General features: G+C 42.1%; 1 protein-coding gene across 1 annotated transcript; it reads right to left on the reverse strand.

Annotated features, from left to right (window-relative positions):
* Nucleotides 1-879: 879 nt before the first annotated feature.
* tgfbr2b (transforming growth factor beta receptor 2b) lies at nt 880-24,160 on the reverse strand. The gene is made up of 7 exons (XM_061759766.1): nt 23,913-24,160; nt 17,593-17,734; nt 17,113-17,303; nt 12,864-13,627; nt 11,190-11,331; nt 6,089-6,213; nt 880-2,303 (listed from the first exon to the last, which is right to left on the reverse strand). Exons 1-7 carry the CDS (start codon nt 23,983-23,985, stop codon nt 2,124-2,126), a joined length of 1,617 nt encoding a protein of 538 aa, XP_061615750.1. The 5' UTR covers nt 23,986-24,160; the 3' UTR covers nt 880-2,123.
* Between the last annotated feature and the right edge of the window lie 286 nt (nt 24,161-24,446).

The raw sequence follows: 24,446 nt of genomic DNA on the forward strand, positions 1-24,446 counted from the left end.
CGGCTTGGCACAAGTTCTAAATACAGACCATGCAGACCCCCAACCCCACCCACACACATACGATCTGGAATCTGATTATTTTGGAAAGAATTACAGGAAGATAAGGAGAAGGAAAGGGACCCTTTATGATCCAAAGCATACCGCATCTTACATCAAACACAGTGGAGGCAGTGTTCTGACATGGGCATGTGTGGCTGCTAATACAACATGTGACATGGGTAGTAACAAGATCAATTGCGAGTTCTATACAGTATTACAAATTGTCGTTTTGATTGTGTCCCTTTACAATATGTTTTTGAAAGACAATAGTCCACATGACTGTCCGTCCATCCATCCATCCATCCATTTTCTATAGTGCTTGTCCACGTCATTATTGCAGCTGAGCTGGAGCCTACACCAGCAGACTTTTGACTACAAGCGGTCTAGTTTACACATTCATGGCTGCCACCCAATAACGGAACACACATAGACAAACAAACATTCACACTTATGGACAAGTCTTGAGTTAGCGTAACATGCATATGTATTTGGGATGTGGGAGGAAGCTGGAGTACTTGCAGAAAATCAACAGAAGCAGGAGGAGAACATTCAAACCCTGAACCTCAGAACTGTGTGACAGAAATTGTGCTACTCACATATTGCTTTGGCGCCAACTGGTGGTATTTTGCTGCCAAGCACTGAAGTTGAACCGAGGGGCTGAGTTTCAATTGGTCAGGGCAGAGCTCGCTGTAAAGTGTCGTGGCATATGACAGCAAAATCATTAAAACCTAAAAACAAAAAACAGTACATACATCAAGGAAGTTATGAAAGTAACTGTGACAATATCACCCCTGACAAGAGTTTTTCAATCTGCGCGTGACCAAAAAAGACGGAGACAGGTGGAGATAGATTAAAAAATTTAATCCGGAATAGGATAAGAACACAGAAATTAAAACTGTGATACGAGTCTTTGGTTTAGGCCCCTGTCTGTGGTCTAGTGACTGCTGAGGTCCCAAATCCTGCCAATGTTTAAAGAAAGCAGAACAAAGAGACCAGTCCAGGATCAACTGCTGGTGGAAGCTGCTGTACAGAAAATTGGTAATTCATATTGTAAACAAGGAGAACTCCTAGTAAAATGGACAAAATGAGAAATGACATAACGGAGGATGTGAATTTTCCACGTTTAGGCATATAGGTTAAAAGTTAGTGTCTGTACTGATATAAAATTACAAGCAAAGCAACATACTTTTGTCATTGCCTGTGTAATATATATAGAATACAGTCCATCTTTCACTGGCTTGCTCAAACCAGCTGACAAACCCATGAAAACCTCAATAACACCTCTTAATATTTCATATATGGTAACACTAAATTATATCTTAACTCTTTTATACAAAACAAATGACTCGTATAATTTCTTTTTTCTAAGCATGGGATGTATACTCCCTCTGTTTCTGTCACAAAAACAAAAACAATAGTTCAACTTTTACAGGCAGCAGGCCGGAACTTTTAGGTTGGCTACTTACATACTGTACGTATGTTATTCCCCTTTAATGTCTGGCAATGATTAAGCAGACTTCTTTTTTTTTTTTTTTTTTTACTGTAGATCACACTGCTGAGTAACACACACACACACACAAACGCACCACGTTTTTTTTTTCCCCCCCCTCTTTCAGGCGGATTTGCTTTTTTGGTTTTCAAAGTTGCTTTTAAACACAAATTATCGCCATGAATTCTTTACACACGCGTCACTGCTATGTCACAATAAGTTAAAGTTCCACCATGAAACGTACATGGGACATTAGTGTCATTAGCAGTCTTAGTATTAGAAATGTTTTCTAATTTAAACCTCTTATTTGAAATACGCATTCCTTTCCTTTCCATGCCTGAAATGTATTTGTCCTGACATATAAGAGGCACTGGATATATGCCGTTTAGTGTGCATAGATAACCATAAAGTGCAAAAGTATTTGGTTAAAAGCTTTATATTGTGATATCCCTGTTTGTTTGTGATCCAGTCTGTGGAAGCCTGTATATGAGATGAGAAAGATCCAAATAGTCCACGGGTCTTCGGAGTTAACCTCTGATTTTTCCAGTTTGCTTTCATGTCACCCAGGAGGGGGCGGTGTGTTTTGGGTCGAGCGCTACTTCTCGTCCACCACAATGATTTCTTCGGGGATCTTCTCTTCTGAGTCGGAGCAGTCGGACAGCTTGTCCAAGTACTCCATGTCGTCGAAGCGCTCGGCGACACACTGGGCTGTCAGGCGGGCTTCTGGGTCGTGGTCCCAGCAGTCGTCTATGCACGAACAAACCACCTGGATGCCCTGAAGGGGGAGGAATGGAGCACACATTTAGTCAATCCCAAATGTCAATGGGTGTCCTATACTGTAGATGAATTTTGGTGGTGGCTATTGCCATGTATTTGCTATGGATAGGTTCCAGATCACCCACAACCATACCGAGGGCAAGCAGTATAGAAATAAATGAACAGATGGGGGGAATATGAAATGAAATTATGTAAGAGAATCATGCCAAACTAACTGTACAGCCAATTTTATAAGTATCAAGATTTATTCAAGAATACAAATTAAGTTAAATATTAACTTGGTTGAGGATAAGCCTTTCGGGAAATGAATGGATGGACATTAACATTTTCTAAAATCTCATAATGACTGCCGAACGACGAGAGTGTAAGAAAAGAATAATAATGTCTTACAATGCATTTAAAAAAAAATTTTTTTTTTTTTTTTTTTTACATGTCACACAAAGTGTGGATATTTTAGGAGGCTGCTGACAATGATAGCCCCATTCATTGACCGCACACGTTCATCCATTTCAGCAGCAGTGAGACGCTCGACGCTCAGCTTTTTAGCCGCAGGTACATACAGTATGAAACTAATAATACAGTAAATTATACAGTATTTTTTAAAAACACAATATATGTTTTTGTATACAATAATCACCTGCTATTTGTGGAGGTTAAGCGTCTGAGCACTGCTGCGAATTTTAACGTTAACAATTGCCTCTATTAATAGTTTAAAGCGTACTATATCATAAACTATGATCCAAAACAATTAAATACTATTTCCCTCTTACATTAGCCTTAAAATAAATGGCTTACAGAAAAAGAATGTACCCAAAGTGCACATGTACAGTACATGCGACACCCAATCTTTTGTAACTCGGCTCCTCCTCGACATGCGAAGCTTTTCTCCCACTCGAGATGTGTCACTTCAACATAGTTCCTTGGCACCAAAATGCCACAACAAGCCATGTCTCGTAGGACTACTTTTATGAATGTGCACGTAGTGAACCACGATAAGGTACAGGAACACTGTATATAATAGCTCTTGGTATCTGAAAATGTAATTGTAGTTGTGGAAAATGATGTGATATAACCTGGTATTTTCATTGGCTGTAACATCTGTATTGTGATGACGTTGTAGAACCCAGCACAAAACATAACACACTAAAACACTACACAACGTGACTGAATCGTTTGGTTGGTCACTCCGTGTACCACCGGCTTAACTGGTGGTGTATTTCTCCTCCTCTTAACACGACGTGTTGAGGCAGGTCCTGCCACAAAATGCAAACAGTGAATTTTGATGCTGACAAGAGGAGGGCAACAACATACCGATAATTAGGCCTTATTCCTTCCTTCTGATTAAAGTCAGTAAAGCTCTGATTATCAAAAGGCTCTAAAAGATAATCATGACAGATTATCCAGTGGTGTGGGGTGTGTGGAAAGAGTGATTTTTTATTTTTTTTTGGTGTGGCGGGGGGGGGCAATTGTAAATGTTAAACATGTTTGATAATTACAATAAAAAATCCTTGTGTGTGGTTATCAGTTTGGCTGGGCCAAGGAATGTCTGATTGTGAGATGAAATGGAACGATAGCCCATTAGGAAATGAGCTGAACTCTATACCCCGTATGCTGCTCCTGAACTCCATTGAGGTATGCTGAGACTTGCTGAGTAAATCTTGTAATATGAGGTGCAGCTAAAAAGTCAGTCCAATTTTCCTCTAGCTTTATTTATTGCAATGGAAAGGCTAAACACACATAAATAAAGCCCCAAAAGTTGGTATTTCATTGCTACTTTTCAATATTATCTCCTTTTTTCTCAACACCGATGAATATGGGCAAGAATGCCAGCCTCGTAACATTCAGTAGGCTGTGCTTTTAACCAGTTTTTATTTTTTTATTTTTATTTTTTACAGCTTGCCTAACTTGTTGGTCATCAGAGATCTGCTGACCCCTAAAACATAAAATTGTAGCAAAACTAAATTGATTTAGTTCAAGAATCTTGGGTTCTTGTTCACAAGTAAGGGAGGATCGACAGGCGGATTAGTGCAGCGTTGCAGACTCTGCATCGGTCTTTCATGGTGAAGAAGGAGCTTAGCCAAAAGGCAAAGCTCTCGAATTACCAGTCTATATACTCGCCCCCCCCCCTAACCTACGCTCACAAGCTGTGGGTCATGACTGAAACAACAAGATCACAGATACAATTGGCCATAATAAGTTTCCTCTGCAGGGTGTCAGGGATCTCCTTTAGAAATAGGGTGAGAAGCTCGGTCATCTTGGAGGGGCTCTGAGTAGAGCCGCTGCGCCGCAGCATCAAGAGGAGCCACATGAGGTGGCTTGGACATCTGATTTGGATGCCTTCCTGGTGAGATGTTCTGGGCATGTCCCACTGGGAGGAGGCCACGGGGACAACCCAAGACGAGCTGGAGAGACCATGTCATGCAGCTGGCCTGGGAACGCCTCGGGATCAACTTGGAAGAGCTGGACGAAGTGGCTAGGAAAAGAGAATGCTGGGCTTCCCTGTTTTAAGTTGCTGCCCCGCCTTGACCCGACCACAGATATGCGGAAGAAAATGGATGGATGGATTTGAATTTTTCCACTGACTCTGAAACTCTTAGCAGAGGTGGTATAGCATTCTATAGTCTGGGAGTGACGATATGGAATGTGCCATCACCGCTCGGTTTTAAGGCGGGTGTGTGGGACACTTAATAGATTTAGGTTATTAGACCTCAAGCAACAAGAAGTTGAGACGAATTAAGTTTAGTGGCATCGGGAGGGGCGTGGCCATGAAAGGTTTGGTAGGTGGATGTGATTCCTGAAATTGGGGTGCCAGAGAAGGCGTTTGAGGACAGCGTTGATATGAGAGTATTTTTGGGAAGGCACATGGATGCAGTGTCATTATCAACACAGTTGATTGCATCAGTAGCCTGTAACACATTAGCCATGGGAGGAATGTAAACAAGCATAATGGGCAGGGAAACCACCGTGGACAAGTACTATGGATAGAGACTTAACTGCTAACAGCACAATATCCGGCCTGAACACACAATCCTTTCCTGAAATGTCCTGGGTTGCACCATCTGTTGCTCCCTCACATACCAACTTTCCCTCCCTCTTCTTGTCTGGCTGCTCTCAATGCAATTCCTATCCACCCACACCAACTGGAAGGCGGCTAAACTTACAGTAGTAGTACTGTGGTATGCTGACATGCAGCCATGTCTGAATGAAGCATCTGACAAAGCCCTCAAATTGCAATCGCGCTTGGTCAGGGACACTTTTTGGTTATGATGATATCAAATCTTCCAAAGACCAATTCAAGTGGAAAACCCGACTGAAGTATGGGAATGGCAAATAACCAAGGATATTTGAGGAGCTCTTATAACTGGCAGCAAACCCCTAAACTGTTCAAACATTAAGGGTGATTAAAGTTGCCATTTGTATGTCCTCAAAATCCACCTTTGACATGATGTCTACTTCTCTTGTCTGCTTACACATCCTGAGTATTTTAAATCAAAGGACATCACCCACAATCTGGGGTCACTACATTAAATAACAGTGAGAGCTAAGATTCACACAGAGCCATACGAATATTTACCAGTTTTGTCTTATGGTAAGGCGACCATTTTGTCAAACTGGAACTCAAATTAAAAATGATTGGCAATGCACCTGTACAGCCTGTACAGCGTGAATGACTTGTCTGTTTGGTGAGGTGGTGACCATAAAGTCTTGGGGTTTGGGAATCTGAAACCTGGAAATTCCCAAATCTACGCGCGCGCGTGTGTGTGTGTGTGTGTGGCCACTTACTGTGTGGTTGATCCAGCTGTTGGGAATCTCAGGTCTTCCTCTGTCTCGTAGCACGCTGTCCTTCATGCTTTCTACACATGGGTGCTCCCTTAAGTTTCCAAAGGGAGGCTCATACTCTTTCACCTCTGAGTGAGCAAAAACAAAAAAAAAAGATTTAAAAAAAGAAAAAGCAATACATTTTATACACTGTGCAATATATTTATGTGGTAAACAACAACAACAACAACTCGGCAAGAAACTATAGCTCTTTCTGGCACTTGGTAAAGAGACAACATCATGACCACTTGCAAAATATAATAATATCCAACACAAGAGCTGTATCAAATATTCTGCCTTTCCAAAGATATCAATATAATAGATAATAACAAATACAAATTAGATATCAACATGTTCATTGTTGTGGATGTAGTTGGCAGTGGTGTAGAACTTATCATTTATTGTTTAATTGCAAATGATCTGCATGCTTCTCGTTTCAAAGAAATGAGATGAACAAAACACGAGTTGTGTAAATACATCTGTTCATGTTTGTCAGTGATGTTCCTGAATCATTGAGTCTGTGAGGTCTTCCAACATCATATACCCTCCTCCAGGTGACCCAGCAGGGGCTGATCAGTAACACTGAAGATTGTGATCAAGGAAATCTAGTCAAACAATGTCATGTAAATGACAACAGTTCTTGTGTTTTGAGTGAAAAAGGATAGGCTAGAGATTCAGCTAAATTTAGCAACAACTAGCCTAGCCCTTAGGAGCTGAAGGAAGAACATGCAGGATATCGATAATGTACAGCTAATGCTTTTATTGACAAAACAGTTGAGAGAATGAACAGATGATGTGCTTTATGTGCATAGAGTTTGGTACATCCCCCGCCACCTTGTTATCTTGTTGTGATTATTGGCCGACCAGATGTCCAGAGTTATGAACAGCTTCGTTTGCTGTTGCGAGCCAAAACCAGGCATATGTGAAATCTTTACGGGTCGTTAAGATTTATTTTCCTGTCTTGTTTATTTTCTATACAAGGGAAAAGTGCTCAGCACTACAAAGTGGTGACGGAAATGGTACAAGGCGGAACTCGTAATAGGATCACAATAACATTGCCTGTGTCCCCAAAGTCCGTCTGAGTCACCCGCTAATCCACTCCCGTCCTCCACCGCTGGCTTTCATTGAACTGTAGTCGCTGAGACACTTGTTTTGTATTCCTCGCAGGTTGCAAAAACCATTTAACAACGACACACTCATTGTATATATATATGTAAATACTGTATATGTTGTGGACGGGGGCTATTGCACGAATGGCATGAACCTACCATTGCCGTTATCTTCAACTGATACACACACTAAACCTGTTACACAAGAACTCAATTTGCACACACGATGTGTCTGTCCCCAGTCACATGTGTAAAGTTCAAACGTGTGACCTCAAACAATGAAAGACTCCCTTCTCACACACGTACACACCACGCCGCCAGGCCCTCTAGCCCTGACCGAGTTGATGATCTGACATCTGGAAAGCAGCTGCCCTAACCTCTCCTCCTCGTCTCTAGTCTGGCCCAGTCTCTCCCTCCTGGGACTCAAGGCATTTCTCTGTCTACCGCCTCATGCTTAACTCGTACTCCACCATTATCCCCTCCAGGCCCCACCCGTCGCAGGAACGCCTTCATAGGCTTTCCAAGCACTAAATCCGTACCAACTAAATTATACAGCAGACATTTTGTAGGAAATAAAAAGGCCTCCACTACAGCATTTCTGTGTTCATCATGCTGTATCCCTCTAACGCTTTCTCTGCCTCTGTACAAGGGCGGATATTTCATTTCACTGTTGGGAATAACAATAAATACAAAAAACGTCTTACAAGATACATTCCTGAAGGGTCAACAATATAAATAAGGTAATAGTGGCACATTGCATTGTTTCAGCTGACGGGAGACAAAAACACCCACACCACTGTCCGGAACCTAAAAGTGCATTATTTTTCTCATAACCTTTCACCAGACAAGAAATCATGTCACATAAATGGGTTTTCAAAATGGCCCTTGCATGCTTTACTATGAGACAGTTGAATTTTGTGATTTCTAGCAGATTATCATGACAAAAAATAATGTTGCAATGCCATGCCAATTTAATCACATTTAGTAATATAAATAGAAGACTTAAAAAGCTATCATTTCTATCAGTACTTTTCAAGTACATTGTCAGTGAAACCTTAAAATTTGAATGCCGCTGAGATTCGCAATGGAATTATTTCGGGATGAATACGCATATAAGTTGCAAAGAAAAACTTCTCTTGTATGATATCACAAGTGCAGGTGATGCAAGACTCCATTCGGTGAGCAATAATGGCTAGGTATGCGTGTTTTGCTCTTGGCAACATTTATTGCGAAAGAAGGCTTTGTCTGAAAAAGAGGCGCTAGAAAAGCAGAATGTCAGGGGACTGACATACACATACTCCAGAAAAGTTCCAATACTTTGTTCTTCTGGTATCCTGATACTGTACTTTGTTTGATTTTACTGCTGTATGAATGTGTGTGTGTGAGAATGGGTGAATGTGAGGCTTTTTAAAGCACTCTGATAAGTGTCAATAAAGCACTTTATAAGAGCAGTCCATTTACCATTATACTGTATTGTTTGAAAATCTGCACAATTCAGAGGTTGATCGGCATCCCCAAATGGATTGGGTTCCATTATATTCAATGAGTGCCATAATTATATTTGGAATGCATGAGGACTGGTAGACTAAACTTTTGTCCTGTCGACTTTGTGTCTGTAGGTCTGTAAGTTTATTTAAAAAATAAAACAAAATCAGCATCGGCTGGCTTTCTAGAACTATCAACAGACGACTGTGTCCTTCGCGCCTGGCAGATCTCAGATCACACCAAAGGCGCAGGAGCTGCGATGGAGCGGCGATGTGGCCGCCTGCCACCGAGGCTCAGAGAGCTGATCCGACATCTGTCGCCCACAGATACACAACACAGGCAGGTGGCATTGGACGCAGGCACGATACAGACTTCTGTCGTTAAAATGATGGGTTGGGATGTGTTGCTTAAGTTATGTATGGGCACGCCTGTGGACACATGTTCATATTTTGGAGCAATCCGAGTGCTCACTGGTGACTCACTGATGTTTTTTGTTTAACATTCGAGCTTGGGGAAATAGGTCTTTTAAAAAAATAAAAAATAAAAAATAAAAAAATTAAAAACAGTTCTCGTGATACTGATCCCTAAATGAATACCAAATCTCTTTGCAAGGCAAAACCAAAATGAACTGAAAATTCTTCCCACCTATCTCAGTCTATTGGCGAGTTTAACCAAAACCAGATTTAATTGGTAGCAGATTACACTATATTCACTTAAAGTCTTGTGACTCACTCCTTAAGAATTAACTAATCAGGCTATTTTAAAGCTATTGAAACAATTTGTGGGAAGCGTTTGGGACATGACCGCATCCCAGTGAACGAAGACATGGTTGAACACGTTTTGGAATTGTGATCTCAACCCCTTCAAAAATCTTGCAATGAGTCAGCTTTAAAAACACTGGCAGCTGTTTGTTAGAGCAGCAGGATGGAGAACAACTTCAATTCTCTTCCATTTTCATGACCTCCAAGTGTAATGACCAGTTGTCCCAATACGTGTGTGTATAAAGAAACATGGACGAACTAGCAAGCTCCCAGAGTCTGCCCTCAATCTTTATTCTGGTTCTGCTTTCCATCTTGCTGGAACACCTCTGTCTTATCCTCCTTGTCAGACTGTGTCGGCATGAGTAAAGCTTTCTCGAGTGTTTCCATGCAGTGGGGGAGTCATGAACTGCTGCATCACCTGCCTCAGGGTAGGAAGTACTTAAGAGACGGAGTGCAAAGATACACAAGGAACTATAGAGAAGCTGTCAACTTTAGTAGCACAGAATGACAGAGGTATTCCAAGCAATGACACGTTGTGCTCAAACGTGTCCAGAAATAATACGGCTTCTCTATAACTGTAAGTTCTAAATGCAGTGCAATGAAAGAGCTAGGACGTAAGAAATAAAAGATATGGATGGGAATAGGAAATGTCAAACGAGTGAGGGAAAAATGAGTCAAGCTCATGCTCGTGTGGACAATTTTAATAAATCCCCTAGCATCTGGTCAGTCACGACAAGCAAGAATTCTGGTTTTCAGCAGAGAGACATGGCATCCACAAATAAAGCCATCCATACCAGTAGTTAAGTCGACACGAAAATAGTCAGTCTTGGAACGTGTTTATGCAAAACAGGAAATGGTTCGTTGTATTTTCAAAGCATACCCACAGAGCGCACATATTCTTGTACTTAGGAGGGAAAAACAAGCAGGATTGTGGGCCACTTGGCCTGTTGGGCAACACGACTGAGCAATACACTTCAAGGACCCCTGTTGGGGAATGTGTGTGTGTGGGGTGCAAAACAAGAAAGAGCGACAGGAGACTCATTCGTGCCCAAACCCAGCTGTCATTCACTGCATTGACACAACGGAGACAGGAGCAGTCACTGTAAAGAACAGGCCTACAGAGACATTTAAGGGGAAGTGAAAACAAATGACTGAGGGCCGACATGAAATAGTGCCATGTGGTTTGCCCTCAGATAATCACCCATTTCTATTATTTGGACGTATCCTGACCTTGTTTTTGCAACAGGATGAAAAACAGAAGTAACGGCACACGAGCAGCATTAAGTCTGATCCTTGGGACTCGCACAAGATTAATTTGGGGTTTTGTTCTCACATAACGGGGCACAAACCATACAGCCCCATTACAGCGGTTCAACATCGACTAAATAGAGAAAGTAAATTTGTGGGTCATTCATAGGTGGTCTTCAATTGATGGCTTTTACATGCAACAACCTTGGCTCATGTGTTAATCGGAAAGCTGAAAGCTTTATAAGCCGAATGCTCATAGTTAAGTCGAATGAGCCTGCTGAATGTAAGTTTGTGCTTGAATTGTTGCGTGCTGCACACAGATATAGATAGATATCAAGAATACTATACTTGATCAAACCGAGAGGCTAACACTGGCACCTTTTGCCATCAAAAAATAGATGATTGCGACCTTACCTGGACACCGTGCAAAACCAATCTTATCAGTGTCTGGTGATAGCTTACCTCCAATAGCGCTGCACCTGGAAATGATCTCCCACAGTACAAGTGCCATGGAGTACACATCAGCCTGTTTGAAGGACTCAATGTTTTCCAGGTTGATCCTGGACTCCAAGACCTCTGGAGCCATGTACCTTGCAGTTCCCACCTTAGAACAAAACACAAAGAGATATCGTGTTATACTTTTTCGATCAATGGCAGAAAATGTAAGGTACGAGTCAAAGGAGCTAACTAATAATATAGTATTTTGAACCCAGACACATGGCAATGAGGGAGAGAAACCTTTAGTATACAGAGCTTTGTGAAGGTGCATTATAATAATGTACCTGCACTTCCACTCTAAGGGTGCGTTCACATCTTCGGTCTAGTAATCATCATAAGTGCAATATGGACCAATCCTATTTTTTCTTTTCCTTTTATTCTTAGTGATGAAAAATGGACTTCTATTCTTATCATGAGTGTATGCTATAAAAGTGGTGTGGAGAATGTGTGTGTTGAATGCGAGTCCAAGTGAATGAATGAAAGTACTTATTACTTTTCGTTAATATTTATTTAAGTCTGGTTCTTGAGTGGCGGCACGGTGGGCGACTGGTTAGCACATCCGCCTCACAGTTCTGAGGACCTGGGTTCAAATCCCACCCTGCCTGTGTGGTGCTTGCATGTTCTGCCCCGTGCCTGCGTGGATTTTCTCCGGGTATGCCGGTTTCTTCCCACATCCCAAAAACATGCGTGGTAGGTTGCTTGAACACTCTAAATTGGCCATAGCTGTGAATGTGAGTGCGAATGGTTGTTTGTTTCTATGTGCCCTGCTGGCGACCACTTCAGGGTGTACCCCGCCTCTCGCTGGGAGAGGCTCCAGCACGCCCCCGCGACCCTAGTGAGGAAAAGTGGAACAGAAAATGGATGGATGGATGGTTCTTGAGTGCACCTGAATTTTGCTGTATGTCTTGTACAAGGGCAATAAATCATCTTGAAACTTGAATCTTGAATATGATTAGCACGTCCTTTAAAAACAATGCATCTTTCACCATGTGAATGATGCTAATTTCCTCAAAATGTCCTATTAAAGTACACTCAGCTATTTGGTGTACTGCCTCTTGGTCATAAAATTACAGAGGTTTTTGAAAAAAAATCCATCCATCTATCCACTTTCAACACCGCTTATCCTGGTTAGGGTCACGGGGCGCTGGAGCCTGTCCCAGTGGACTTCGGGCGAAAGGCGGACCACACCCTGAACTGGTCGCCAGTCAGTCGCAGGGCACATATGGACACGGACAACAACTCACACTGTTACTGAGTGGGAACTGAACCCACGCTGCCCGCACCAAAGTGAGGCGAGTGTACCACTACACCATCAGTGACACACTTTTAGAAAAAAAATCTAGATTTGGCTTTATGTTTTGTTTTACTCACTACTCCATATACCAAACATCTGAATTTAACTTCTTGCGGTGCAAGAAGAAGAGAGAAAAAAAATAAAAAAATAAAAATAAATAAAAATAAAAAAAATCACAATTTTCTTATTTGTGTATATTTTGTAAACAGAATCATAAGGAAAAAAGAGCCAGAGTCCTTAACTTAGCTGGACCAGAGAAAGTGAATTACAAGTGTGACAAAGAAGATCCGGAGACAGGTTCATTATCTAAATAAGAACATCCAATTGATAAAAATAAAGGTTACCTGTCCACTATTGGCTAGCTCATCCACAGACAGTGAATTGTCCAGACGGAGCGCAAGGCCAAAGTCACACAGGCAGCAGGTCAGGTCACTCTTGACTAGTATGTTGGAGCTCTTAATGTCTCTGTGTGCAATAGGCACCTTGTAGCGGCCACATGGTGTGTGGTCACTGTGAAGATGCGCCAGTCCACTGGCAAGCGATCCTCCCAGTAACCACAAGTCGTGCCAGCTGATAATATGATGGGTCAAGTAATCTTGGAGGTTGCCTCTTGGCTGGTACGCTGTAATCAGCCAGTACTGTCTCTGTACCTTCCTCTCCTCTGCTGTCAGGAAGTGGAGCACGTTTTCATGCCTCAAGTCGGCGTCCGAGAAAATGTCCTTCTCATTCTTCCAGGAGGCATACTCCTCGTATGAGAAAATCTTGACCGCCACAGTTTCAAAACCGTGCTCGTCACTGACGGAGGATCCCTGCTTGAGTTTGGCTTTGTAAACTTCAGCAAAGCGACCTTTCCCCACCTGTGTATCCAGTTCAATGGGCAACAACTCAGTATTGTGGTTAAGGTTGTTGGCATGCGTTGAGCTGCTGTCGGAACCCTCGTCGTCCCCCATAATGGCGTGAGCATCACTGAAGTCCAGTTTCTTGCGTTTTGCATTAGCTCTGCGCTGGCGGTAGACTCGATAACAGTAGAAAGAAGTAATGACCACAATCGCCATGATCAGGAGAGGAACCAGGCTCACTAGGATGACAGCAACCTGTGAATCCATGTCTGAGAGACAAAAATAAATAGAAGAGGAACCCAAAAAGGCAGGTGAAGGAAGACACAAATTACAGTACAATCACTTACTTCAATTTAGCAATTATTAAGTTGTATAGAGCTGCCGCTTCCAGGCTGAACGTAAAAATGTGTCAAGACAAAACACTGCGAAACATCACCTGGTATTTTTTTGGTTTTCTTTGGCTTTTGTGTGTCTGTGTGTATCCATCCATAAAGATACGATGAGAGGCCGAAAGCGAAAATAGTAATAGACGGCAATAGAATTAAAAAGAGTAGCACTCAACCTTTGCAATATTTTTTGTTGTAAAGTTGATCTATTAACATTGTTGTTGGGATGTTTTTCTGTTTTCTTTGGTTATTATGCGACATGTATTGCAACGTAATTAGTAATGAATACGATAGAACTAAAATGGAAACGCAAATATTTGCTATATATTATTGCCTTGAGATTTTGCTACTAATAACAGTTAATGGGTATGTATTTCAACCCCAACTTGCCTTCAATATGGTAAAAGGTTACATTGCTCGTACAGTATTTGAGAGTTTTATGATAGCAACGGTCAGATCCTTGGAAAGTAATGCGTCAATTTCCATTGTTCCTCATGAGCAATATTCATTCGAAATTCACTGAAACGCTGAAAAGACTTGAATGCTTGATTGAATTATGTTTGAATTCTAATGGTCCAGTGTTGGAGATGTGAGTGTTTCTTGTTTTTTTCCTTCCCTGTTAGATTAGATTGTCATCTCTGCTCTAAAAAGGTTTTTAAAAATAGGGGTTCTAATTGTCTGCATACATCACCAAACTCCTCCCCTGATAGACAGGATCCAAGGAAGCATTATTGCCAACAACAAGGGAGGAACGTGACCCTTCCCTGAGGAATGTCTGATGTCTCAAGGAGCTAAAGTTAGTGTTTGCACCGCAGAGGCAAAGTGCTCCAAACCATGACCCAGTCAACCACATATTGTATCTCTTCAGAGTTTATGTCTGAGGCTTAAAATTTGGAAAGCGTTGTGTCTGACAGCTTCGCTATGGTCTTGGCAGAAAGGGAACCTTTATAATTGTGCCATTTTTACAGTGCAGTTACTAAATAGGCTACTTTAAAAATGTCTTCAGACACACACACACACAATTGTTCTTTTCAACTTCCAATTTTGTTTAAACCCAAACTAGTAAATCTGAGTTTAGAAGTGTGGCTGTGAGGCACAGAAGCTCTGTAAATAAGGGAGGAGGAAGTATTGTGGAGGGCATCTCGTTTCTTGCCTAGGCAAGCTCACTGCTTCGCTCTCTTTTTTTCTAAACAGGAAACCACATGTCTGAAATCCTCAACATGGCCCCAGACGGTTTGTTTGCATTTGTACAGAGTGCGAAGCTATTCCTTACAACAAACCTGTTACTATACCTGACAAAGACTGTTTAGAACACTAATTGATAGATAGAAGGTATATTTCTGGTGACTAGTCATGAAATTAGGCTGGATTGGACTGCAGGGTGAATTTGACATACATGCTGAGGCTGAGTGGTCTTGCATTAGATTTCTATGCTACCCCTCAAGGCGATCTTGAAAGTTATTGAGACGCACAAAAAAGGGGCAAACGTTTTCCACAGCGAGCGAATTTAAGCGATGTGGTTGGCGCTGCATTCAATTTGGCACTGTGAGGTGAGCCAAGTTCAGGAAATGTACCTCGCTGCTATTATTGTCTTGTATGCTGTACTCACAATACAGTATATCTGAGTCCAGGCCCTGAGTAACTGGACGGTACAAGCCAGTTGGGGAAAAAAAAAAAAAAAACACAGTGCACATGTGTAAGCAGTCACGCATGACTGACTGGTATTAGAATGCCGAGTCAATGCGAACTATGATGTAACCAGATTATGTTGTAAAAGATATGAGAACGCAAAGTCGCACTTCTTGCAAGTGTCGTGCAGTGTTTTTGCTCCATGTCGCTACTTGAAAAATGTAATCTGGTTTCGTTTTAACTGCCGATATACTATACTGCATTGGAAGAAGTTGCCGTTACATGTACAGGAACTGAAAACGGAAGAGAAGATAGTCTCTTCTTTGCAGTTACAATTACAATTAATTTGAGTGTTACTGTTCCTCCCAAAAGGTATTTTTGGGGCCAGTTCAGTTCTTCGACACCAAACAAGCACAGACCTACCCAATTCTTTGGTATGTTTATTAAATTTACTCTTTTTTTTTGTTCATTGCACAGTGTAAAACTTAAATTGAACTTGAATAAAAATTCAGGAAAAACAAAGGACGGGCTGTTCGGTCCCTGTACGACCGGAGTCAGAGTTTGGTCCGCATATCCGGCAGTAAGTCGAACTCGTTCCCGGTGAGGGTTGGACTCCGCCAAGGCTGCCCTTTGTCGCCGATTCTGTTCATAACCTTTATGGACAGAATTTCTAGGCGCAGCCGAGGCGTAGAGGGGGTCCGGTTTGGTGGCCTCAGTATTGCATCTCTGCTTTTTGCAGATGATGTGGTTCTGTTGGCTTCATCAAGCCGTGACCTCCAACTCTCATTGGAGCAGTTCGCAGCCGAGTGTGAAGCCGCTGGGATGAGAATCAGCACCTCCAAATCTGAGACCATGGTCCTCAGTCGGGAAAGGGTGGCATGCCATCTCCAGGTCGGGGATGAGATCCTGCCCCAAGTGGAGGAATTCAAGTATCTTGGGGTCTTGTTCACGAGTGAGGGAAGAATGGAACGGGAGATCGACAGGCGGATCGGTGCAGCGTCTGCAGTGATGCGGACTTTGTATCGGTCCGTTGTGGTAAAGAAAGAGCTAAGCCGAAAGGCGAAGCTCTCAATTTACCGGTCGATCTTCGTTCCTACCCTCACCTATGGTCATGAGCTGTGGGTCGTGACCGAAAGAACAAGATCCCGGATACAAGCGGCCGAAATGAGTTTCCTCCGCAGGGTGTCCGGGCTCTCCCTTAGAGATAGGGTGAGAAGCTCGGTCATCCGGGAGGATCTCAGAGTAGAGTCGCTACTCCTCCGCATTGAGAGGAGCCAGATGAGGTGGCTGGGGCATCTGATTCGGATGCCTCCCGGACGCCTCCCTGGTGAGGTGTTCCGGGCATGTCCCACCGGGAGGAGACCCCGGGGACGACCCAGGACGCGCTGGAGAGACTACATCCTTCGGCTGGCCTGGGAACGCCTCGGGATCCCCCCGGAAGAGCTGGATGAAGTGGCTGGGGAGAGGGTAGTCTGGGCGTCCCTGCTGAAGCTACTGCCCCCGCGACCCGACCCGGATAAGCGGTAGAGAATGGATGGATGGATGGATGAAAAACAAAGGAGACGAGCATAACTTCTTATTGAATAAATAATGATTTGAAAAGTGTATGTCCGGACAATTTTGTCCACATAGCGCGTAACTTTTTCTTAAGTGTTTTTCTGCTTGCTTGTTATCTATCGAGTCGACTTCTGACTGCTTGAGTTATGCTTTGGAAGTCGCTTTTTAGTGCTCCAACTTACAGGCGTTAAAGATGATACGGTCGTTGCACTCATCCTCAGAGCAGGAGCACATGAAGAACGACGAGCCCATGCCCTTTCTTTCTTTCATCTCACACTTGCTGCTGTTGTAGTCGTCCAGGACTAAGCCATACAGCTTGTGAGCTGGGTTGTGGCAGACGGTGTCAAAAGTGACATTATCGTCCTTCTTCCTCCTTGTGAATAGAGGGAAAAACGTCAAAAGTAGTCATATTAGTGTCAATAAAATAGTCATTCACCAAGGTGTGCTGGCAGGTTTGCTTCTTATGTCTCACATTTAGTCATAATGAATGCTGACAGCTAGTTACTAAACATACTTGTGTGACCATATTCATATAGTCTTGACTGTTAAAAGGTCGACGAAAGAAGGAAGTGACTCCAATCTTAACCGAGATCATTTTGTCTGTGTTTTGTACTTGTGCAAAGGCTGTCATGACATCAGCTCTATAAGGGGCGGACCCTTACCAAATAGCGACACACACATCGTCGTCATGGGTGCAGATTGCTGTGATGCCACACTCCACTTTGCAGCTTCCCCGACCAGTGCAGCGGGTTGGTTGCACGTCGCAAAACTTGCACAGCCTCCTTACTTTTATTATATAGGCATCTGGGTAGAAACAGAGACAAGGATTCATCCATTAAAAAACATCCATTAAATGCCTAAAGCCATGTCTCGACGCCTCTGTTCACGCACCATTGGCTCAATTAAAACAAACCTGTTGTGATTCATTAGGTGAAGTGTGAACACTATTATCCTGTCCCTGGTGTGCACCAAACAAGTGACCCGAGGCTGCCTCTTCACTTAAGCTTGGGTGTGAATGCAGCGCAGAAGCAACACACACACACACACACACACACACACACACACACACACACACACACGCTCATGTGTCCGTGTGTATTTCTAGAACAGTAAATCCCCGCCCATTTGTGGTTTGCTATTCACAAATCTGCATTGTTTAAGATCATCAAACTATATCAGACCAAAATAACCCAAGTAAGCATCAAATGATTTTATTTATTTAGGGGATTAAAAACATTTTAATTAAAAGCTACCTAGCCCTGTGTGAAAATGTAATTGCGTCCGCCTTGTTAAATCATGAATGGCTAATAACATTTTTTGGTTAATTTTCACAGTTCAATAAAAAAAAAAAAAAAAAAAAAAAAATCAATGAAATAGAACCAGTCTCACAAAATGAGGTCGGCCAAAAACGCACCAGCAAGTCAATTTGCCACGATCCAAATAAATTCAAGAACAGATAAGAAAGGAAATGGAGAAAACATGGAACCGTGGTGAACCTTCCCAGCAGTGGCCAGCCTACATAAATTACCGCAAAGCAACGACTCATCCAGGAGGTCACAAAGGAACCCTAAAGAACTGCAGATCTCCCTTGCATCAATTAAGATCAGTGTTCATGACTCAACAATAACAAAGAGACCAAAAAGAACAAAGGCTTTTCTTACTTTTGCCAAAACAAACAAAGAAAACACATGACTGATTCCTAAAGTTTTTGAGAGAATATTCTTACGGACTGACAAGAAGAACGTTGAACTTTTTGGTAAGTGTGCTTCTTGTTACATCTGGCGTAAATGTAACACAGCATTTCAGAAAAAGAACATCATACCAACAGTCAAACACGGTGATGGTAGTGTGACGTTCTGGGGTTGCATTGTTACTCCAAGACCTGGACAACGTGCTGTGATTGATGCTGCTGTTTACCAGAAAATGCTAAAGGAGAATGTTTGGCCATCAGTTAGTAACCTCAAACTGAACTGCAATCTGCTACGAAAAGCGGGGTTTACTGTAGTGCACTCCATTTTGTCTCAGTTGCTTCAAGACCAAATTAAATCAACAATTCATTCGACACAACAGACAGGCAGATTATCAACATAACCACCAGAAAATTGTGACTTTCTTCCTTGCAGGGTTAGGGCTTTTTATTTTTATTTCATGTTTTCTATGAAATCCAAACTGTAAGAGCGGTATGCAATGGCAGCAACAGTCTTTGCTCTTGTTCTGACTTGACTTTGCCCGAAGACACACACGATTGTGGCTGAGTGCCTGAGGGTTCAATCATTATCGTAGAGACAAATCCCAGACAGGCAAGAACAAAGGAGACATGGCATCTCCTCGCAGGGAAGTTGCTCATTTGTCATGCATACCAGCCAGAAAGTAAAAGCAATCAGGCAAGTAAAAGTGTGTTGGCCCAGCTCAGTTTATAAATATACTGGTCAATAGAAACACAGACAACATGGAAACTAAAAATTCAAGCTCAGGTATGGTACTGTATACTATTCCTCCATAACGTAACTTCTTTTTACACTTGTATCGCAGTTAAAACGATGCCTGTACAGTTAGAAAATGGACACGGGAAAAGATTAATTCTGGGAATGAATTTGCTATACTGCACTTCTCATGTTCTCATGTTGCTCTTTGCTCCTGACCCACCGCAGGAAAAAAAAAACAAACAAACAAAAAAAGTGAGCAGCAAGTAGCTGCTGTAGCGTTAAAGTTGGATCAATTTAATCCAGCAGGTTGTTGCATTCTCGGGGGTTGGGGGGGGAGACATTTCAACAATGCAGATTTTGAACAAGTGGTCACAATGGGTTGCTCTATGAGACTCTTCAGAGAAAGCGCAGAAATTTGGAGAAGGTAGAAAGGAACCTGCTCAAACGGACTCCTTCCAGACTTAATACTGAAGCTAGGAAATCATATGGATTAATAGACCGCTCTAAAGTAACTCAATCTCACCGAAGAGCGCATCGAAAATTGAACTCATTCCGTTCATTCGTCTGAAACTTCACCATATCACAAGAGATTGCGAACTGGTCTACTGACATCTCTTTTCATTTCTGACAAAACACTCTGCTTACACTCTGACTGTGGCAGGCACTCCAAAATTCAATCCACTTTTTAAATCCACAGCTGTAATAAGCATTTGACTCTCAGGTCCTCATCGCACGCCCTTACACTATGGATATAAAAACTTTTTTTTTTATGAAAGCCTTATGCATTGTTCTGAACTTTACAGTGACCTCGATTGGATGAGATCACCACAAATTGTGACACCTTTATAGCGTCGGTGAAGAAATAAAAGTGTAACATACAGGTTCATCTCAATGTGATATAATAAAAACATTAAGTTAATTCATGTCCATAGTTGAATTCAAAAAGTAGAGCTCATATATTCTACAGATTCCAAAAACATACAAGAAATTACTATTAAGAAAGGAAAGTCATACGTAGTTTCTATTTGGATCACATTACACAGTATAGGGTTTTTGTTAGCTGTAAGTTACTATAATCATAATTGTGAAAAAAAATCAACCATGAAATCTTTCACTTAGTGTGTAATGAAACTATATAATAAACTAGACATTACACCGATAAACTAGACTTTACATCGATCCGATCAATGACGCCATTGATCGGCTCCGCAAATGACTTTTACCCATCATGTACAACAGATTTGAATCCAAAAACTAGTTTACTTTTACCCTTGCCATGCATTTTTTGACATAGTACTGTAAATAGCTGACCACCAATAAAGTTATTAAAAAAAAAAAGAAAAACAAAGAAAACCGTCGGCGGTGTGGAACACACAACACGTCTGAGACAGACAACACGTAATGTGTGGATCAGACTATAAGACAAATTTGCTCTTTCACGACGACTGCAATAAAATGTTGGATTCCGATACCACCGCATCCTGTCTTTTACGATCATTATGCTTTATCTTGTCAACTCAAATGCCACCGGATACACTCGTTACCATGGCGACGACACCAACAATGGCCCGGGCCGCGTGTATTATAAGAACAAAATGGGGAAAAAAGGTGTGCTGGTGGTCACCAGTGCTCGGGAGAGGACTGTAACTCAAGGATCGCTTGAGGTATGTTCCCGTACTTTTAATACGATGCGGCTTGCAAGCAGGCAACAGAACGTTATGTAGCCTAGCAAGCTAGTGCTATCACTAATGGTTGTACGTAAACGTGCCAGCGTTCTGTTGAATCATGCTCTAAAGTTTCGGTGTGTGAAGTAATGTAATTACATTACGTTAGCACCCATCATTTCTGTCATGTAAATGTTGGTTTGAGCTGACTGATTAGAATACGTGACCTGAATAGAGAATACTTTCGAAGATACTCTGTATGCAGCACACAAGTAAATACAGTAAATGAACAAGTCATTTAAATAGACACATTGCTCCATCTTGTGATCGGTTATCGTTTTTTTTTTAAACTCACTGAGCAGCCCCAAAAATCCTGATCGTGTAAAGCCTATAATAAGTTTAACTTTTTGAAAATAAATTATGTTTTCTATGTATTTGCAACATCATTCGAAATTATTGATATGCACCTGTACTTGTGACTATTAGTGGCAATGCAAATGTAAAGTCAGTACAGTAGTAATTAATTAGGGATGAGCATTTGGCAAAATCAAAAGAGAATCTTTGTCTGAATGTTTCGGATGCCTGCTTCTCAGCAAATGTTGACTGAATAGAATCCTTTTGTCCAGAAGATTTGTGCATGATTCTTAACCAATTATTCAGTCTTCATGCCCATCCCTAATACTAATTGGTGATCCTTCCAACTTAAGCGGTCAAGAAATATTGAAAATAGCAGCAAAGTGTACATAACTCATATATGAATTTAGTTAGTCTACGACACTGAAGCCCCACTATATGGCATTTTTTTGAGCGATTGTTTTCTATGGGTTTTTACAAGATACAGGCGAGTCTACATTTTGAGCTGCACCTGCCTTTAGTGTAGTATAGCGTGTTTGCCACAACATGCCGGGCAGACAAACTGTAATAGACAGCAAGAGGAGGCAAAGAATGTCCCCAACCAATACTGTAGTCCCTAATAGTCATCGTCGTTGTTCCTGCAGAGCAGAGAGGAAATGTGATTATATTTGTATACTGTACTCGGTTTGTACGTGTTGCTGCTCCATGTAGGTTAAAGTAGCAGCTGTTTTTTTTTTATACTGTTTATACCGTATACCATAACATCTATGATAATTAGCCGTTCTATGGTTTTTCCCGCATTAACCTGTACGTTTGCATTAAGCTCGCAGACTTTTGTTAGATGGAATTTTATGGCTGGGTTGGACATTTGGGTGTTTACAGTACATATACAATGTTTAATTCTCTTTTGTTTTATGAATGTTTTACAGTAAAGTTCAACTGGGAGGGACAAATAAATAGCTTGAAGCAAGTTGACTTCTTTTTGTTGCCTTAAAGTGATGTTATATGATCGTCTCCCATTTGTTGACAGTGTGAACACGCATCAAAGAATATATATATATTTTTAAAAAGTCTGTTGTGGCGGCACGGTGGACGACTGGTTAGAGCGTCATCCTCACAGTTCTGAGGACCCGGGTTCAATCCCCGGCCCCGCCTGTGTGGAGTTTGCATGTTCTCCCCGTGCCTGCGTGGGTTTTCTCCGGGCACTCCGGTTTCCTCCCACATCCCAAAAACATGCATTAATTGGAGACTCTAAATTACCCGTTGGCATGACTGTGAGTGTGAATGGTTGTTTGTTCCTATGTGCCCTGCAATTGGCTGGCAACCAGTTCAAGGGTGTACCCCGCCTCCTGCCCGATGACAGCTGGGATAGGCTCCAGCACGCCCGCGACCCTAGTGAGGAGAAGCGGCTCAGAAAATGGATGGAAGTCTGTTGTAATAAGTTTAATTGTGGGTGGGTCTGGACCTTATCCCCTGCAATGAACAGGGGTTGACTGTAATTTCTTTTGTTTATGTGCTCATATTCATTTATTGTAAGTCAATGCATTATTATTGTTCGATCATCTTTAAATGCTATACATCTTCGGAAGGTGAAAAGCCCCTTACAGTGTCTGTTTGGACATGCCTGACTGGCAGGAGGGAAAGGTGGTGTGTGTGTGTTCAGCCACAAAAAGCCCTCTTTGTCAGTTTGCAGGGTGGAGTTAGCTGTGCGGCTTGCTTGCTGCTGCAGAAATACTGCATAACCTGCAGTGAGGAAGAAGAGCGCTGCATCCTCTTCCTGAATGCAAGGCTTCTCTGAGACAGATGCACACAAGAGACAAGCAGGGTATTCCTGATTTCAGTGCTAATGACGATCACACAATATTCAACTTGGCCCTCTTGACCTCATTTTCTGACAGCAATTCTGTGACAGGAATTCTAGTGGGGTCGTGTGATGTTTTCAACTGTGGTCAGGGGTGTCTATGTCCATGTACTGCTGTTAACTAGTTATACAGTTAGTGGAACCCCCCCCCCCCCCTTTTTTTGGGGAAAAAGTGTCATTTAAAGCCAGCAGGGTGGCTTTGGAGAGGGCGACTGGTAGTAATTGTCACCCGGGGCTACGTCTAATTGCAGGGAGCGAGGAGGAGGAGGATTAGGAGCCGCCGGCAATGAAAGTGAGACAGATGACTGCACATGGCTCGTCTTCCTCGACCTGTAAACTATGTGGCTAGCGCACCAAAGATGGACATATCTGTGTATAGGTCCGCCCCGTGGAGCTTAAGTATCGTTGTTTTCAAAAGACCCAGGAAAGAAAAAAAACAACAACTCTAAAATGAACTTTTTTTTTTTTTTTTTTTTAAACCCGTCTTAAATTTGAGTCCAAACAAAGCTACAATGACAAGACAGCGCGTGCCAAACACCTGTGGAAAAACTTTATAGAATTTTCCAAAAGACAAAAAACGGCACCAAAGTGACAGTGAATTACTTTGGCAGCAGTGATTTAACAAAACAAACAAAAAAAAAAACTTTTTTTTTTTGAGCAGTAAAAGTCCAACTCACCCGCCTGCTCGAGCACAATACTACCACAGAGTATTGCTCCACACCAGAAAGCGGAAAAGCGAAGTAGCTCCATTAAGAAACGGACAATGCCCCCCGCTTTTTCTCATGAATTAGGCGAAGCCTTGACGGGGAGTTAATATCCACACTTTAGCGAACTTTCTTCGCTCCGCTTGTTGTTCCCCGCAGCTCCTGTGAGAGAGTAAACACAACGGGGCAGGACGTGTCCTATATGACTCACTGTACGAGCACTTGCATGAAACAGGAAATCTTCTGAGGGGTTGGACGTTTTTTTTTTTTTCTTTTTCTCTCTCTCGCCCTTTTCCTCCCTCTTTAGTCATGCTCATGTGGCTTCCAAAAGTCTTGAACCATATCATTAGGAGGCTAAGACCCAGCAGGGCAAAAACTTGCAATGACATGTTCGCAAATAACTGGGGGCTACACCTACTTGACTGTACAGTATGTGCATAGCTTCGAAAGTTTTCACACCTTTTTTTTCTCTCTTCTAAATCACTTACAAAATAATATAGTCAAGTG

The sequence above is a fragment of the Phyllopteryx taeniolatus genome, chromosome 21 (assembly GCF_024500385.1).
Source record: "Phyllopteryx taeniolatus isolate TA_2022b chromosome 21, UOR_Ptae_1.2, whole genome shotgun sequence".
Lineage (NCBI taxonomy): Eukaryota > Metazoa > Chordata > Actinopteri > Syngnathiformes > Syngnathidae > Phyllopteryx > Phyllopteryx taeniolatus.